Genomic DNA, 19371 nt, shown 5'->3' with positions numbered 1-19371 from the left:
GAACTGATTTTTGCTTCAGATATGCTATATGTATCTATCCAGAAAGATAGACATATCATTGAGAACAATAGATTTAGTTGGTGGTCTTGTTATCTCTATTCTTGCTTTTGGTGAAGTAGAAGAGGTTAGAAAGGGTCAAGTGGTGAAGACATTATTTCGGCCTAGCTAAAGGCATCTGGAAAATGTAAAACTGCCGTCAGAGAAAAACTGTAAACAGTATGCTCCAAACTCGACGTATGAATCAACTAAATATTTTTGAGAAAGCATTTTCTTTTGTCGATAAGTGACATTGAAGTCAACTTTGCTTGCAAGACGATAGTAGTTGAATTTTTGCATAGTCACCTTATTTCGAAAAAGGATTTGTCGTTCTTCAACATGCTTCAAATCCTCCACCAAAGTTTACCCCTTGGGAAACAAAAGAAAATATCAACATTGGGCAAGGTGAATATGCGATCCTTGTTAATAGCACATTTGTTGGATGCGTTATGGTGTCTCTATTTTCTGGAGGGTTAAGGTTAGAGCTTTAACCGGCAAACACAGCAGCGATTCCACTGTTTGTAGGGAAAATTGCCGACGACCCGACTATGGAACCATCTTCTGGCGGCCTTTGGTGTGGAGAGAAAACTTCCATCCACTAGGTCCCTAGGGAAAGGCCTTCAGATATGAAAGTTAGCTGTGAATATAAAAGTAAACAATCCTGGATCAAACATACCTAGAGGAATAAACTTCAATGATAAAAAAATCCCAGCCTTAAATTACAGGTTGGTATGCGGTGGATGCAAGCTTCAACAAAATGATTCAATGAATCTATGCAATTTCTGTTTCTATTAATGAGGAAATGCTGACTCCGGTCAGTATTAAGCTTTTAAAAGTCTAAAATAACAAGATTTACCTTGGTCCGGTCATAATAATAGTAATAATTGGAAAATTGTACTGCTTGATGTCACGGTCTCGTTTGAAGTGCTGTTCATATTCACTGTGAACTATAGTTTATCACAATATACGGGCCTGTTCCTGCAACTCAACTAAATGCGTCTTTTTATAGAATTCAACGTATAAGTCGTGAATAGCCATAATTTATTGCATTGTGTTGTTCACATTAGGTAAACAATACTATTTCTTGAGGTACTTCAATTTGGTATAGCAAAGCTTCATTTAGCATCAATAAAACGTAATTGACCATAGGATGGGGGGTCATTTTCCGGTACAGAGTGAAAGTAGGGTGCTATGTCTGTTCTTGTAATAATAAGGAATGACAGATATGAACAATTATTTAAAGATATTATACCCGTTTATCTTTTGGCTTAAAAGAACTGTAGCAGATGGCCTTCCTCAAAATTCGAATCCGAATGTCTTAGGTTCTGCAGCCAAAACTGCTGACGAACAACATTACTATATTTGGTAATACTGACTAAAGGTAATTGCAGCATTTAAATGATAATACTATATATGGCAATATCCAGTCAAGCATCTGTGATGTCATTTTGAGGTAGGTGGTCCTAGTCTTCAGGAAATGCTTAATTTTTGCACCTAAAGACTTTTAGGTACATTCTAGAGTTTCTTGGGGCGGGTTAATAAAATCCCTAAGATTCAACTCTGTATGAATACTTCTCATTGCAGCTAGAGGCTTTGTGTCACTCGACTCACGTTTGATAAAATAATTTCATCCTTCAGCTGTTCTCACAAAGAGATTATTCCTGTTGTAACTGCCAATTATGTTATAATATACAAGAAACTATACAGCTCTTATCTCTTGACAAGATATTTCTTGATTCTTGTGTAACATGTGTTTAACAATAGTGCATATTGTATGGTAGTATAAGAAATAGGATCACATGTGGTCGTATCGTGTAGGAAATACGATCACACGCGGTTCTACTCTTAACGAATCATTACAAGCCATAAATACATACAGTAATAATAGAACATAAGTGAATTGACGACAAGTCTTCTGTTGGTAGATAAATATTATTTATTTTACATATTTTACAATCGTGTCAATGTTAGGAGTTCGTAAGCGTTAGCATGGTTTTGTGTCTGCGTGTTCGTGAGGCATAAAAGGTACTGACTATAGAATTAACAATGGAATTCGGTTCACAGTTCATGTTGTTGGTATCAGCATAGCAACAGGTAGTGGCAGAGACAATCGCATATCTCTAAGTTGAGCAGCAGGTGGCCTAAGTTAGTTCTTAGAAGAACTGGAACGGAAGACCTAAGTGTCTGTGAACCCTGCTTTATAAACTGTTTGGTTGGCTCACCGAACTTCAGAAAATGGAATTTCAACCGAAGGTCTTGATTGGTTGATTCGCGACTGCGGCGCGAAACAAGTCGAGACAATTCGCGTCACGTGTCAACCAGTGGCGCGGACAACGTAGAGACCCTCGTGTCACATGTCAACCAGTGGCGCAAAACACGCAGAGGCCACTCGTGTCACCTGGCAACCAATCAAGTTAGTGTTTAGAACAAGAACAAGTTGGCCAAAGATGGTTGTAACCTCAAACGAGATCATTTCTGCCTTGCCTTTCACATAGTGAAGATATTAGAAATCGCTAGTCATATTTCAAAATGGCTGAAACTGTCACGCTACAGTAGAAATGTTTAGTGATATAAATAAACATTGTTGGAGATAATTTTGTTCTTGCTCGTATTTCAATGTTTATAGTCTTGTTAAGCTACACACAAAAATAACCAGGAACAAGAGTGTGACGACGTATTATTTATTTTGCTTCATTCAGTTACACACTGTGAGGATGAATACCATCGGTCGTCTAAAGTCTGTCTCGGCTCTCACCTAACCGGAAGTCCCCTTTTCTGCAGAACCAGCTCACTAGCTAACCCGCAGTGAAGTTCATGTCTACAGTTCGTCTGTCACCAGTCCTTGGGCAGTGCCTTACAATGTTAATACAACACATTGCAACAGAATAAACAAAGCTTCCGCTTTTCACTCAGGGAAACATGAAGGAAAATGTCATCACGTTCTGTCTTGGAGCGAATAAAATTTGTAGTCCTTAAAATGTTCAAATGTGTAAAAGGATAATTCTTTCTACTTTAGGCACAAAGCTGAAATTGTAAGCGAAGGGGCTAGTCGATTACATCGACTCCAGTGCAAGAGTGGTTCCTATTTTGTCGACCCCGAAAGAATGAAAGGCAAAACCGACATCGGCGGAATTTGAACTAAAAACGTAAAGCGGGTAAAAAATGCCCCTCTGAATTTTGCTCGGCGGGCTAACGATACGGTCAGCTCGCAAATGATTAAAAAAAAAAGACGAGTAACAAGTAAGAGAAATACCTTTACTGTAGTCTAAATGTCTGTCACTTTGTTTCCAGAGTAGCATGAAAGTAAAAGTATTTTCTTATTCAAACGAAGTAAATCTGTTTTCTTTAGAAATGTATTTATTTAGGGACGAATATTTTTCTAGGAAATGAAGTTGCTAAGAAACGAAGGTATTTAGTAACGATAGTAAAGTACTGTATTGATTGCATATAAGACGCACATTCCTTCCCTCAACATCCCACTAAAAAACTAAAAAAACAAAAATCACCTCGAGTCCTATATTAAATGCCTTAGTGTAGTGGTCCCCAACCATTTTTGCACCACAGACCACTTTCATGCAAGACAATTTTTCCAGGGAACTGGTGGGAAAAGCCACGCGCAAAACAAAACACAAGAAAGTGCATAAAGTCAAATTTAATTATCACGTACTAGCAGTATCGCCCGGCGTTGCTCGGGTTTGTAAGGGAAATAACTATATAAGCATGTTTAGAGAGTTACTTCCCTTATATAATAGCAAAAATGCATTAAAAATGGAAAAAATGATTGTAATTTTTTTTTTAAATCGTAGACTCATCGTAGACATTTTTAGAGAGTTACTTCCCTTATATAATAGCAAACAAAATTCATTAAAAATGGGAAAAATGATGGTAAATTTTTTTTTAAATCGTAGACTCATCGTAGACGCGCGCTAATACCCAGAAGGGCTCGATATGAATCACGACTATAAGATACCCGCTTTTGGCTAAACTGCACCGCAAAATGTGGGAGTAGTTAAGAATCTAAATCGTAGGAGACAGACACCACACAACTTCAGATTTATATATATAGATATAATACATATATTATGCAAAAAAAAAAAAAACACCCTGCAGATTACGATAGTTAAAAAAATTAAGATAGAATTAAAAAAATTTTTTATTTCTGTGCGGTCCGGTACCAATTCTTTCTGTGGCCCGGTGATTAGGGATCCATGCTTTATTGCATATTGCATATGCGCTGCTGAAACTGAAGTATGTGTTACATGCCCTTGAATATTTTATGCAATCAGAATGCGGTTAATAGTAGATAGTAGCGTACTGGCTAGACACTGTAACGCAGTCACAGGCAAACTGCATCCCACGGGACTTTTTGAATGGCACGCCAAACGAAAAACTACCGAGAATGTATGTAGTAATGCTGCTTGTCTGATTATGAGTCATATCGATGAGTGATGTCAATGAGTCATATCTTATGCAACCCGCTTCTTAAGCCCGTACCTGCTGTAACGCATTCAGTGCGACTTAAGCAACGTGAATCGCCGTGGCGTTGGGCTAAATAGACCAGAAGTTCTCAACGGGAGTCCATATGGCCCGTGAGGGTCTTTTTAAGATTCAGTGGGGGAGCATCCACGCAACAGAATAGTTAAATGGGGATCCACAATAGTTGTTTATGGATTCCTGAAAAAAAATTTGATTTAGATGTTTGTATTGATATGTATTGCAAGTGGAGGCGCAATGGCCCAGTGGTTAGGGCAGCGGACGCGCGGTCATAGGATCGCGGTTTCGATTCCCAGACCGGGCGTTGTGAGTGTTTATTGAGCGAAAACACCTAAAGCTCCGCGAGTCTCCGGCAGGGGATGGTGGTGATCCCTGCTGTACTCTTTCACCACAACTTTCTCTCTCTCTTACTTCCTGTTTCTGCTGTACCTGTATTTCAAAGGGCCGGCCTTGTCACTCTCTGTGTCACGCTGAATATCCCCGAGAACTATGTTAAGGGTACACGTGTCTGTGGAGTGCTCAGCCACTTACACGTTAATTTCACGAGCAGGCTGTTCCGTTGATTCGGATCAACCGGAACCCTCGTCGTCGTAACCGACGGAGTGCTTCCAAGATGTATTGCAAGAAAAAGCTAGATTTCTTTCTCGAACGTTTTGCATAGTTCAACCTACACCAGTTAATGTGTGAGAAACAAAATAAGAATTTTGAAAGAAATTTTATAGAACTAGTTTTTAAACATCAAATGACTAAGGGGGTCTGCCAGAATAAAATAGTAATCAAAGGGGTCCATTGATAAAAAAAAAATGGTTGAGAACCGCTGAAATAGACGGAACGTTGGTATTTATGGCGCAATTATATTCATAGTATTTAATTGAGTTAATTTGCTTTATGCATTTCCTAATGATGGGTTTTAATAACCAGTGAACTATATTTTGACGTGTTTATCGTTTGTAAAAAATTGGTTTCAAATTTTAGAACAAGGTCAGCAATTTCGGGGAGCGGCTAGGTCGATTACATTGACCTCGGTGTTCGACTGGTGCTTATTTATTTTATCAACTCCGAAAGGATGAAAGGCGAAGTCGACCTCAGAGGAATTTGAACTAAAAATGTAAGCATTTTGCCCGGTGTGCTAACAATTTTGCCAGCACGCCGGGATTTTAACAATTGTTTAATTATTTTTACATTCACTTACTCTTCGATTTAAGTAGATAAATCAATAAAAAAATAAATTCCCAGGGAGAATACTTTCATTTTTTTTTTTGTCCTAGTGTAACATACCGTGACAAGATAAATGATATTAAAGATCAGTTAAGGCGGCGAGCTGGCAGAAACGTTAGCACACAGGGCGAAATGCTTAGCGGTATTGCGTCTGTCGTTGCGTTCTGAGTTCAAATTCCGCCGAGGTCGACATTGCCTTTCATCCTTTCGGGGTCGATAAATTAAGTACCAGTTACGCACTGGGGTCGATGTAATCGACTTAATCTGTTTGTCTGTCCTTGTTTGTCCCCTCTATGTTTAGCCCCTTGTGGGCAATAAAGAGACAGATATTAAAGATCATTGATGGCAAATTTTGACACGCAGGGTTAAAAATGCTCGCCTTCACTATTATAATTTACTGATTTAATAAACTAAAAGGAAACCTGAACCTTGTGAAAGAGCATGAATAAGAAAGAGAAAAGTGATACTAAAAGTAGAGTTATTTAGTATATTCATTTGATGGTGAAAACTTCACAAACCGTAATTCCCAGTACCTAGTTTCCTATCTTCGGAAATTGAGTCCAATACAACAAGAGAAACGGTATAAAATAGAGTTTGGGCAATCTTTCGTCTCTAGTAGACCTTTCCGTCGATTTCCGTAAAAATTTTTTTTTTTTTTACATATGGGCTTGCGGGAACTTTTGAAGTAATGAGAGCGAAAGAGACTAAGAGAAAGCGATTGTATGACGAGGGAAGTTCTTTTGAAGTTACCGTGCATGGGAGCATTGATGGACATGTGTGTGTGTGTGTGTTTGATGGGGTGTGGGAGACAGACAGTATGTTGTGTAAGTGAAGTGCTTCTGTTAGTGTGTGTGAAGAGACAGAGTAAATGTGTGAAAGAAAGAGATAACTGAAATTTTTTACTCGGTGTATATGTATATGCATGTATATTACTTCAAAAGTTCCCGCAAGCCCATATGTAAAAAAAAAAAAATTTTACGGAAATCGACGGAAAGGTCTACTAGAGACGAAAGATCGCCAGAGTTTGTAATAAAAAGTATTTCAGTAACTTAACAAAGTTCGATTTGATAGGGAAAAGGCTCATTCGGCTTATTTGGGAATATAAAGCAACCGCAATTCGAAATTCATTGAAAAAAAGGAGACTGAGGAAAATGTGGAATGGATGAAAGATGAATGGATATAGAAATGCATGTATATGAATAAAAATGTGTGATGAAATTGTTAAACTTAAATTATTTGCGGACGCAAATAGGAAATTATATTTAAAATATTCTAAGTTACAAGACGAACGGAAAGAAAGAACATTTATAGAAGGAAGTTTTCTAGAAACAGAGTAAAGACATATAATAAAGATGGTGGCGAGATCCAATGATCTGCCATAATTTCTCAGCGTTCATAAAAGCATTAATCCATTTGAAGGCTTATAATAATTGGATAATGGGTACTTGAGAGCATGTTTAGCAGTTGACAAAAGCCAATTCGCCGCCATTACATATATATATATATATTATATATATATATATATATATATATATATATATATATTATATATATATATATATATATATGGAGAGAGAGAGAGAGAGAGAGAGAGAGAGAGAGAGAGAGAGAGAGTATCACTCAATCTTTAGATATGTAGTAAATATCTCATAGTAGATGATTATTTTCTCTGAGATAGTGATCATCGATAACGACTTATATGATTCTTAAAGGCGCTTTTAGGTTAGTAGCAATGTTCAACCATTTTTTTTTTCTTTTTTAATATAAAAATATTAACTCTCAGTTTCACAGAAAAAAATTCGGTTTCGTTTTATTGACCATTTTTAATCATTGCCGATTATTAACGGTTATGCAATTACTTATTTATTTATTATTCACTTTCATTCATTTATTTATTTATTTATTTATTATTCACTTTCATTCATTTATTTATTTATTTATTTATTATTCACTTTCATTCATTTATTTATTTATTTATTTATTATTCACTTTCATTCATTTATTTATTTATTTATTTATTATTTTTCATTCATTTATTTATTTATTTATTTATTATTCACTTTCATTCATTTATTTATTTATTTATTTATTATTCACTTTCATTCATTTATTTATTTATTTATTTATTATTCACTTTCATTCATTTATTTATTTATTTATTCATTCATTCATTCACTGTTATTCTTCGCCATTACATCTTCATAAAACGAAAGATTGCCACTGAATGGGGTTCCTTACAGAACTTTGTCCCTTACTCTGTCCTGTACCCTTCATTTACATTAACACACACACACACACACACATTCTAATATATTACCCAGAATAAATACAGACCGGGCGGCACATTGGGTTCTTGAGCAAGGTGCTTCATTTCATGTTGATCGAGTCTTCTCGGTTGAAATTGAATAGCAGGCAAAGGGCACGGCACGTACAGCCTCTACTTGCCACATCTTGGACGTACCGCTAAGTCAAAATGTGGGAAAAATCAAGAAGGTATCTGTGCATGTGTTCGTTCGCGATTATCCAAGCATCTAAAACAATTAGCGAAAGCGTGACAAATATTACCAAGCCATATTTGTTTGCCGGTTCTGGCCGTCCCCTTAAGTACGGTTGATAGCAAAGAAGAAAATGGAACAAAAGTCGTGATACACACATCAATAAATAATCAAAATCCGTATCTTTAAGATGGCCATAGGGACACAACTGCCTCTATCTATCTTTTCAGATCATCAACCAACTTCGCGTTTGCCAGCTTATCTCCGTCCATTTTTTTTAATGTTTACCTTGGTGGATGCTGACTATTTTCAGCAGTGGTAGATTTCATAACTTTCCCTACTTATATGAATCTCAGGCTGAAGTGGTTACAATATCCAAAGTATCTTTGCTCTGGAGTATCTGACCACCAAAGATGCGAGCTAAAGCACAAACAGTAACAAAATATAGCAGCGGAGAGGTATCCAAAAGTCATAACTTTAGAGTGTAAGAAGCTACGGCTCGAAACAGTTATATGAACGGGGGCTTCTTCTCTGAAGACCTTCTGCTGTTCACTTCTCCTTAGAGTTTTTTTTATTACCGTAGAGTCTTATAACATGAGTAAACTATTATATTTTCTATATTTTAAAAATCGCGACAATTTCTTCTATACCTATCCCATTGGGTCGATGCCCTGCATACGGTTTGGGAACTGATGCATAGAAAAAGAAGAAACATGACTCAAAAAACAATTCAACAAACAAATTGAGGTTAACTAACTGTTAAGAACGACGACCAAAGCAAATTCACAAATGCAGACAGCAGTCATCGAAATTTTTAAGAAAGCATTACAAATGCAAGGTATTGAATTTTATCACACAGAACTTGTTTTTTCGTCAGCAATTATATTTAGATACTCGACTCATCGTTTTATTGCTCAAGCTGCATTCAAATAATCATGAATGATCTTAAATAATCTGAAAGATGATACTTAATTCTACAAAGAGTGAGACCACATTCAAACACTAGTTTGAACAAGACTCTGCCACTGGTGTCTTTTCGGCAAACAATAACAGCTAATTGCTAGAATTCCTCCAACTAAATAAAACAAGGTAAGTTGGTTTATTTAATCTATTTAAGACTATCACGCTATCTTAAGGTTGGCGTTATTGCAGTAATACGTGCTTTATACAAAATGATTGTGAGTGTGTGTGTGTATGTGTCTGAGGGTGCTTGCATGCATATACTCAGATTTTGATTTCTATTTATTGTACTACTATATATATATATATATATTTGTGTGTGTATATACATACATACATACATACATACATACATACATATATATATATATATATATATATATATATATATATATATATATATATATATATATATATATATATATATATATATATATATATATAATATATATAATAAAATATTAGGGAATAAATCCAAACTTACAGGGAAAAATCAAATTTAGGATTAAATCCAATTTTATAGTAAAATATTATATTATATTAAATTAGAGATAAAACCACTATTAGGCAAATCATACAATGAAAAACTTAAGCCAATACATAAGATTAATTAATTTATATTATTTAAATATATATCAAAATTATTAAAAAATATATATACTTAAATAATATAAATTAATTAATCTTATGTATTGGCTTAAGTTTTTCATTGTATGATTTGCCTAACTGGTTTTATCTCTAATTTAATATAATATATATATATATATATATAATATATATATATATAATATATATATATATATATATATATATATATAAAACAAGGATGTACAGGTGTTAATACATTACGGCCGTTTCAAGCAGCTCCATTTAATTGATCAATGAAAACATTACATCAATTTGAAAGAAACCGCTCACTTCAGACACAGATGACAATTTAGATTCAAAAACAAAGGACAAACCATTTTAAACAAATTTACATCAATAACAGAAACCACAGATATAACATAAGAAAACAATGTTAATAATCTTTCTTCGATGAACTGGGCCCATAATGTTTGCTTTTCGGTTTTTCACTATCTTCTGGCTTTTTAAACATGATATTAAATGAAAATTATCATAAATTGGAATTAATATTCACATATATGTAGAGGTGGAGGCGCAATGGCCCAGTTGTTACGGCAGCGGACTCGCGGTTGTAGGATCGCGGTTTCGATTCCCAGACCGGGCGTTGTGAGTGTTTATTGAGCGAAAACACCTAAAGCTCCTCGAGGCTCCGGCAGGGGGTGGTGGCGAACCCTGCTGTACTCTTTCGCCACAACTTTCTCCCACTCTTTCTTCTGTTGGCCTGCTCGCTAAGCCAGCGGGGTGGCGTCATTTGAAGGCTAAAACAATGCGAAGCGCATTGTGACCAGCGATGTGTAGCAACATCTGATAGCCTGGTCGGTCACGGCGATCACGGTGATATATGTAGAGAGGGGAAAGTATATACAGCCGCTATTACACTAGAAGGAAGCGAGCAACGGAAATTAACAAAAGAACTGCTGAGCGATGCCTATTACGAAGCTCGCCTGTTTAAAAATGTAAATGAATTTTCTGAATATTCCATTCATTTTACCGATACATGTTTAAACTTCTAATGAATTTGTTAGATGAGGAAACCAAACCTACTGTAAAAACGTGTTTCAACGAATTTGAAAGAAAATGCTGTATAAAGTTCGCAGGTGCTAAAAAAATTAGCCTGTAGTTTTTAGTTATTTTTGATTAGGTTTACACATCATATTTGTGTGTAAACAAAAGACTTTTGCCCAGATTTTTGAACTTTAAAATTAAGAGTATGTACGAGGTGATATCAAAACGTTCCCGGACTAGCTATGTGTAGCGTACGCTTAGTGAAATTCTCTCTCTCTCTCTCTCTCTCTCTCTCTCATATATAACATAAATACGGACGTAGCAGATAGCAGCAAACCTTCGGTAGCTTGGCCCCTGTTGTGTCCACTACTCTGATTGGTTGGATTTGACGCAGTTTGTCTCTTGTTCTATTATGCGCCAATGTGCAACCCAATCAATCGCAGCCTTCTGATAAGGTTCCGTGACAGTTTTTCTAAAGCTCCGTTTGAGCCTATAATTTGCTATAAAACACAGCGATTCATCGAGTCGAACGTCTTTGGTTCTAGACCACTGACCACAGAGCACCCAGCCAGTTCCAGCGACACCAACACTAGCAGTATTCAGGACCTCCATCTCCGTCGCTTTCACCTTATCGATGCCAACAACATCTTTACGTACACAGCAACTCCGCTTAGGTTTAACTCCTCACTGTTTGTGAATACTTCACCATGGTTAACAGTAAGCTCAACATGCGAGAACCTTCTGTACCAAGTAACCCGGCAATGGCATTGTAGCCACAACTACTTACACGACATGTACTTTCGACCGGCTCTGCTTTTTTTACGCCTCAACTTCTTGTTACAGAACTTCTACTATTGTGTACCTTACTACGAACTGGTATTTATCTCACACCCTTGTTTGTACACTATTACACACTATGTATGCTTGGCAGCCTGTCTGTTATAGTTCTTATTATATATGTACTTATGACGCACATCAGACACACACTCTGATAACATCTAAATAAAAACCTTTCTCTTAACATTCTACGGTTGTGTCGTCTTTCTCTTTCTTGCTGGCACTCTTATTCATTTATTCCATTTTTGGCTTTTATTGTAAGCGACCGTGCAGTGTGTTAAAGGAGTCATTCATTCGTCACCTCTCCTTTCGCACGGTCGTTCTACATATGTTTAATAATACAAAAAAACTTATTTGCCTAAGTTTTAACATTATCTCCTTCGAAATAGTCATTTTGCGCAGCAATACATTGGTTCCAGCATTCCTGTCACTTTTGGAATCCGGCCTGAAAGTCGTTTTCCGTAAGCGAGTCGAGGAACTTCTGCGATTTGCTCTGGATCTCGACAACGGTTTTAAAACGATGATCGCTGTCGAGTGTAAGTCTAATAAACATAAATTCTATGATGCTTTGCATCACGTTTAAACCTTGTGCTACATTTGTATCATCTAAACAGGTATCAACTAAAGCTTCACCCAAAATATTACGAGGGATTATGTTATATGGTCGCACTCGATAATCTAGAAACTCATCTTGTGAACTTGAAATGTGTAAAATAAAACAAAAATCACTGCCAACAACGAAAAACAAAAGAACCTTAGGAAAACTGTGCTTTCTCTCTTCATGAGAATAATAAATAATGAATTCTTTCGGGATTTACTGCCAGGTAATAACAAAACGCAGGCGCGGCTGTGTGGTTAAAAAAGCTTGCTTTGCAATCATATTGTCTTGGGTTCAGTCCCATTGCACAGCACCTGAGCAAGTGTCTTCTGTTATAGCCCCTGGCAGACCAAAGCCTTGTGAATGGAAGACAGAAGCTATAAGAAGCCTGTTGCATATATATATATATATATATATATATATATATATATATATATATATATATATATATATATATATATATATATATATATATATAAAGTTAATCCAAACAAGAAAACACAAAAGAAAACAAAAAACACAACAACGCGAGGACGTGGAACAAATAAAGTATTATTGGACGCTCAGGAAGAAGGGAAGAAGGAGGGTTTAACGTTTCGAGCGGAACTCTTCGTCGGAAACATAGAAGGAAAGATCCCGAGAAGGGAAGACAGAGGAAAAAAATCGCCAGCGGTACTCACGAGGTCACACACACATATATATATATATATGTGTGTGTGTTATATATATATATATATATATATATATATATATATATATATAATATATATAATATATATATATATATATATAGTAACTATATGAAAGCATTATTGCTGTTAAAAACAGTAATACTGAAGCGGTTAACAAGATTTCTACCTTAATAAGTATAATATTAAATATTTGAATAGAAGAAGGGTGAAAATACCGCTTGCTAAAGATGAAACCGAAAGCTTCAAAAACCACCAATCCTACGATAAATATATACACGAGCAATGCAATGAACACCTTAAAAAATAGGCCTACCTTCAGGATGGAATTTGAAGATAGTTTACATACCCCAATATCAATGGATTTCATGCTGTGCATGAGAAACCATATATTTATATATATACACATATATTAATCGAAGTGTATATATCCATTGCAGTCGATCTTACCAATCGGTTTCGTGCCAGAGTTTCTACAGAGTGCTGGGTAACAGCCCGATAACGCAACTCCACGCTCTTTAGCGATGGTAGTTATGGAATGAAGCATGGCGACTGCACTCTGTTGCTGGAGGTGAACAGACATAATCGGTTTATGCTTGCCGTGAAAAAAGACGATGAAATCTAACCGAGCAAGGGTTAACTTAAGAGTTATGTCCCTTGGCACCAAAGCACAGTCTCTAGGGATGTTGCAAAGCGACAACCTTTTTCGAGAAAAGAGTGTACGGAAAATGTGTGCATGTTATATGGTTGATATTCTAGTAGAATTGGAATATGTAGAGCGTTTTCGGGGGTGAGATGGTGTAGGTGGGGCAGGTGCTCAAAGGCTGCATAAGCAATCTGTGTGTTCGTTTGTATGTATTTTTGTTTGTTTGGGTTAAAGCTTTGATTAATTCTTTGGCGCATTTATATATGCATGGAGTGTGTGTAGCGGCTTAGATTGAGGATGTGGAAAGGGCCTATTGGGTGGATGTCCGCCGTGTGTGTCTGTGAGTGCGTTCTGGTGAAACTCCTTACCGGATTCTCGGGTATTGGAGGTGAGAGGGCTGAAACTGGGCAGTTAAAGTCACGATGGGGCATGTAGGTATGATAAGATGTACTTCCTTTCGTGTGGGCGGGAATTAAAATTTTCATTTCTGCTGTTCAGGTAGATGCCTGGATGCTGAGAGTTCTTTAATATCGCTTTTTTCTCAGTCAGGCATAAACTGCACTTTCTGCTGCTATTGAAGTAAGCTTTTCTTTCTCTAATTGCATACATCATGTAGGTATATATATTACAGCATATATCATGTAGGTATATATATTACAGCATATGTACATCTGTATGCGTGTGTATATGCACTTATTACATGCTAAACTTCTTGGATGTCTTACATATTTTGATCGTTCCTTTTGATAACTTGTCGCTGGAATATCTTGGTTAGCTGGGGGGGGGGTTGTCTGACTTTGTGAAACCCATCTACGGATTGCTGCTTGGGGCCGTTACTCACGCACCCAACTGCCCCAAGCAACACGTTGTATCCTTGGGCAAGGCACATCGTTCCATGTTCGCCCTACCGACTCAGCTGAAGTTGAGTACTATCTAGTTGCTGGTGTATCCCCACCTCTCCCTCTCTAACTGTCACATCCTGGATGTTTCGCTGGGTCAAAGATGGGAGAACCAAGAGTGTCTGCGTCTGTTCAGGATTCCAGAGGCGCCTAAAATGATTATCGAAAGCATGGTAGAATCTATCACGTCATACATGCTTACAAATGACGGCGAAGTTTCAGCGAGAGAGAGAGAGGGGGGGAGTAGAGAGAGAGGGAGAGAGAGAGAGGAGCGAGAGGAGGAGGAGATAATTATAATATTATTGAAGCTGTTTTATTTCTCGTGACACGAAATATATAAATACACAATGGCATTTATTATGAGTGACATTGGCGGCAAGCTGGCAGACTGGTTAGCGCGTCGGCGAAAATGCTTAGCGGCATTCCTTCCGGCTCTTTGCACCTGAGTTCAAATTCCGCCTTTCATCTTCTCGAAGTCGGCAAAATAGGTACCTGTTGAGCACTGGGCGTCGATATAATCAACTAGACCCCTTTCCTTTAAAATTTCAGGCCTTGCGCCTATAGTAGAAAGAATTATGAATGCTAGTTTGTGGATGGAAGGTTGGCAGGGTGTATTCAATAATTTAATTGCATAAAGAAGTCCCCGTGTATTTGAATATTTTGTTACTAAAACGCAAGGAATGAGTGAAATAACAAATTTGTGATGTCAGAAAGCATAAGATTATGTGGGCAAAAATAGGAGTGGCTGTGTGGTAAGTAGCTTGCTAACCAACCACATGGTTCCGGGTTCAGTCCCACTGCGTGGCATCTTGGGCAAGTGTCTTCTGCTATAGCCCCGGGCCGACCAATGCCTTGTGAGTGGATTTGGTAGGCGGAAACTGAAAGAAGCCTGTCGTATATATGTATATATATATATATAATATATATATATATATATATATATAATATATATATATATATATATATATATGTGTGTGTGTGTGTGTGTGTGGTGTGTGTGTGTATGTGTGTGTTTGTGTGTCTGTGTTTGTCCCCCTAGCATTGCTTGACAACCGATGGTGTGTTTACGTCCCCGTCAATTAGCGGTTCGGCAAAAAGAGACCGAGAGAATAAGTACTGGGCTTACAAAGAAGAAGTCCCGGGGTCGATTTGCTCGACTAAAGGCGGTGCTCCAGCATGGCCGCAGTCAAATGACTGAAACAAGTAAAAGAGAGTAAAAGAAAGAGAGTAAATAAATAAGATAAAACATCTCCCGCGCCTACTTTATTAAAGAAAACAAAGGATGTTTTATATCAGTGAGTGAAAGCGTGTGGCTTAATGGTTAGAGTATTCGGTTCACGATCGTAAGGTCATGAGTTCAATTCCTGGTGACGTGTTGTGTCCTTGAGCAAGACACTTTATTTCACGTTGCTCCAGTCCACTCATTTGGCAAAAATGAGTAGCACCTGTATTTGAAAGAGCCAGCCTTGTCACACTCTGTATCACGCTGAATCTCCCTGAGAACTACGTTAAGGGCACACTTATATATATGGAGTGCTCAGCCACTTGCATCTTAATTTCACGAGCAAGCTGTTCCGTTGATCAGATCAACTGAGATACTCGTCTTCGTAACCGACGGAGTGCCAGCGAGATTATATCAGTGAATCGTATTACGAAAAATAAGTTTTAAAATCGATTCTTAACCCCCATTGGAGCCCTGACTGAACAGACCTATGATCAAAGATGTTTCCATCACGGCCGTCGCATCTCTCACAACCCACCTATTGTGTATCAAATACAACATTACGCAATGAATTTAATTCCAGAATTGGTGGGGTCCGAGATTAGCCTGCATTCGTAACGAGTAATGTGAAGTAAATAGTGGGTGCCGCTTATTATAATCACGAATGGTATTGAAGTTATTATCAAAATTAGTGGATTTCCTCAAACAAGCTAAGGATATTAACTTTTCAGCTTCATGTTATCTGCTGGCTACCATGCCGTCCGTCTTTTGTAATCATAATATGCAGCTTCCGTCGCAGTAATAAAAAAAAAAAAAAAAAATCTTTATATATAAAAGTGAAGTTGTGTGTCTGTCTCCTACGATTTAGATTCCTAACTACTCCCACATTTTGCGGTGCAGTTTAACCAAAACCGGGTATCTTATAGTCGTGATTCATATCGAGCCCTTCTGGGTATTAGCGCGCGTCTACGATGAGTCTACGATTTAAAAAAAATTTACCATCATTTTTTTTCCATTTTAATGCATTTTTTCGCTATTATATACGGGAAGTAACTCTCTAAAAATGTCTACGATGAGTCAACGATTTTAAAAAAAATTTACCATAATTTTTTTTCCATTTTAATGCATTTTTTGCTATTTTTTGGCTATAACTCTCTAAAAATGCTTATATAGTTATTTCCCTTACAAACCCGAGCAACGCCGGGCGATACTGCTAGTGCAATATAAATGTTTCTTTGCGATAATTACATATATTTTTTTTTATTTAATTCATATTACTACTATATCTTTCCATTATCCAATCTCTCCTCAACTTTAAGGCGGTAGGATTTGATGAGGGACGATCGGCTGCTATTTACAGTAAGCGTGGAGAGCCGTGCAAAAATTTCCATGCGGGTCCTTAAGAGTGACGACGCAACAACTGTTCTACAAAGAAAAAGAAAAAAAAACGGATGTTTTCATAAACAATCTTTGATTGGTGACATTTTTATTAGAGTAAGTGGAGTGGAATTTTTAATTCATCAGAGCTCATATCACCAACTACAAAATAACATATTCTAACCCCCAAATTTATTAAATTTGAATTATATTTGGTAGTAAATGTAATGTTAGAAGGTCCAATGCAAAAATTTTTAATGAAATTTTAAAAAAGTAACTGGAGACCGTTTTGAAGGAAAACATTAGGCGACAACGCCATCTTTGCATCACGTGATATCTATGGATGCCTAGTAGTGACTCAATTGGCTTGCCAACAATATACGCAGCTTAAAAGTGGAATTTTTAAAATTTTTGTTTTGATTTGAGGAAGAGGTTGAGGGAGTGTAACGTTTCGGATAGAACCCCTTCGTCGGGAAGTCATGTTAAGTGGTGATAGCGAAGAGATGAGGTAAATTGTTCGCTAGGAAAAAAAGATAACTAAAGAAAAAAAAATCGAAATCTCAATTGTTTTATGCATTTTAATAGGACGACACACTTCATAATTATCCATACTGTTTCCTGGTAACTTCCAATTTTTTTGGTTTTCAATTTGTGAGTACAACGTAGGATTTCCCGACAAATTTTAATTTCAAAGCTAAAAAATTATACAGAAATTTACAAAAAAAAAAAAAAAAAAAAAGAAAATTTTATTACAACGCAGTATAAAAACTATAAAAGATATAAATAAAAATACAAAAGAAGTAACAGACAGACAGACAGAGAAGAAGAAAAAAAAAAAGAAAAGGTGAATAATAAAAGTCTAAACTAACCATTATTCATGACGCGGCATCATGATGCGGTAAGAAGAAAGAAACGGGATCAGTAGTAATATAGGAGACGCTGTGTTTTAATAATTTCGCTTTAAGCCATCCGTAGCATATCACGTGCCGACTGTGTTTGGTCCTCCATGCTAGAACCAACTACCAGCGGATTTAAAAACGTTAAAACCAACAACAAGGCCTAGCAAAAAAAAAAACACACAACACACACCCAAAAAAGATATCAAAACAAAAACTATAAACACCTCGGACAGACGTTCGTCTTCTAGAATTTCATTTTTCGCTGTTAATCAAATCCATTTCTCTCTGTCCGACGTAGTTTATATAATAACAACAACAGATTGAATATTTCCTTACCGTCGTAAACAAACAACCAAAGTAGAGAGAGACAAAAAATCATCAATTTTTTTACCTTTTTCCCGTATTTCTTTCCCGTATTTCTCCAATCCCTTGAATTATTATTTCACATTTTTTCTTTTTTAAAATACCTTCTATATCAATTTTAATATTACCTACACATCTTACACATATCTTCTGCATCTAAAACATCCTATACTACCTGAAAGCATTACATATATACATTGCATAGATTTGGACACAATTTTGAATCTGTTGTCAACACATCTTGCCTTATATTCCCAAACAACCAAGTAGAGAGAGAAAAAAATCAATTTTTTACCTTTTTCCCGTATTTCTCCAATCCCTTGAATTATTATTTCACATTTTTTCTTTTCAAAATACCTTCTATATCAATTTTAATATTACCTACACATCTTACACATATCCTCTGTTTCCAAAACATCATATATTACCTGAAAGCATCACATATACATTGCATAGATTTCGATACAATTTTGAATCTGTTGTCAACACATCTTGCCTTATATTCTCCCAAACATCCAAAAGACATCAAATACACGCATGTCACATCAACACTGCATTACACAAAATACTTTTGTTGCTTCTTTAATAACCCATCCTTACGTCTCTATAGTTTGTTGTTGTTTTTTTCCTAACATATATAAATAACTACAACAACAAGCAGCATTTGGCTGCTTTTTTTCTTCCAACTTCTACTTTCTGTTCTCTCTGTCCATCTCCATCTCTCTCGGCTTCCCGTCACCGTTTCTGAAACAACACCAAGGAAGTTAAACGATATTCGCAATGCCTTGACTCTAGACATTATTATGTAAATTTATATATCGGTTTCTATATCTCTCTCTTATCTCATAGATATAGATAAAATAACTCGATATATAATTTACACACCCACACCACTCATAATAAATACCACATACAATCTCCTCTCTCTTTCTCTCATACACCCACACTACACAAATAGGCACAAAAATCTCTTCCCCCATATACACCCCCTCACGTATATATATAT

The 19371-nt window shown here is 36.5% G+C and overlaps 1 protein-coding gene and 1 long non-coding RNA gene across 3 annotated transcripts in view; one reads left to right on the top strand and one right to left on the bottom strand.

Annotated features, from left to right (window-relative positions):
* LOC115213311 (DNA replication complex GINS protein PSF3-like) overlaps window positions 1–18142 on the bottom strand; it is a 53857-nt gene extending 35715 nt beyond the window's left edge. Inside the window, exon 1 of one of the 2 annotated variants that reach the window (XM_036504178.1) lies at window positions 17973–18142. In XM_036504178.1, coding sequence (XP_036360071.1) covers window positions 17973–17982 — 10 coding nt within the window. In that variant the 5' untranslated portion in view covers window positions 17983–18142. The remainder of the gene's footprint in view (window positions 1–17972) is intronic. The other variant, XM_029782245.2, reaches the window with a different exon arrangement.
* Window positions 862–18845, top strand: LOC118764003. Its single transcript, XR_004999780.1, has 3 exons — window positions 862–871; window positions 4359–4363; window positions 18202–18845. It is a non-coding gene; the product is annotated as an uncharacterized LOC118764003 (long non-coding RNA).
* Window positions 18846–19371: the final 526 nt, after the last annotated feature.

Source organism: Octopus sinensis, linkage group LG6 (assembly GCF_006345805.1).
Source record: "Octopus sinensis linkage group LG6, ASM634580v1, whole genome shotgun sequence".
NCBI classification, from domain to species: Eukaryota; Metazoa; Mollusca; class Cephalopoda; order Octopoda; family Octopodidae; genus Octopus; species Octopus sinensis.
This window is presented reverse-complemented; position numbering and strand designations above follow the sequence as displayed.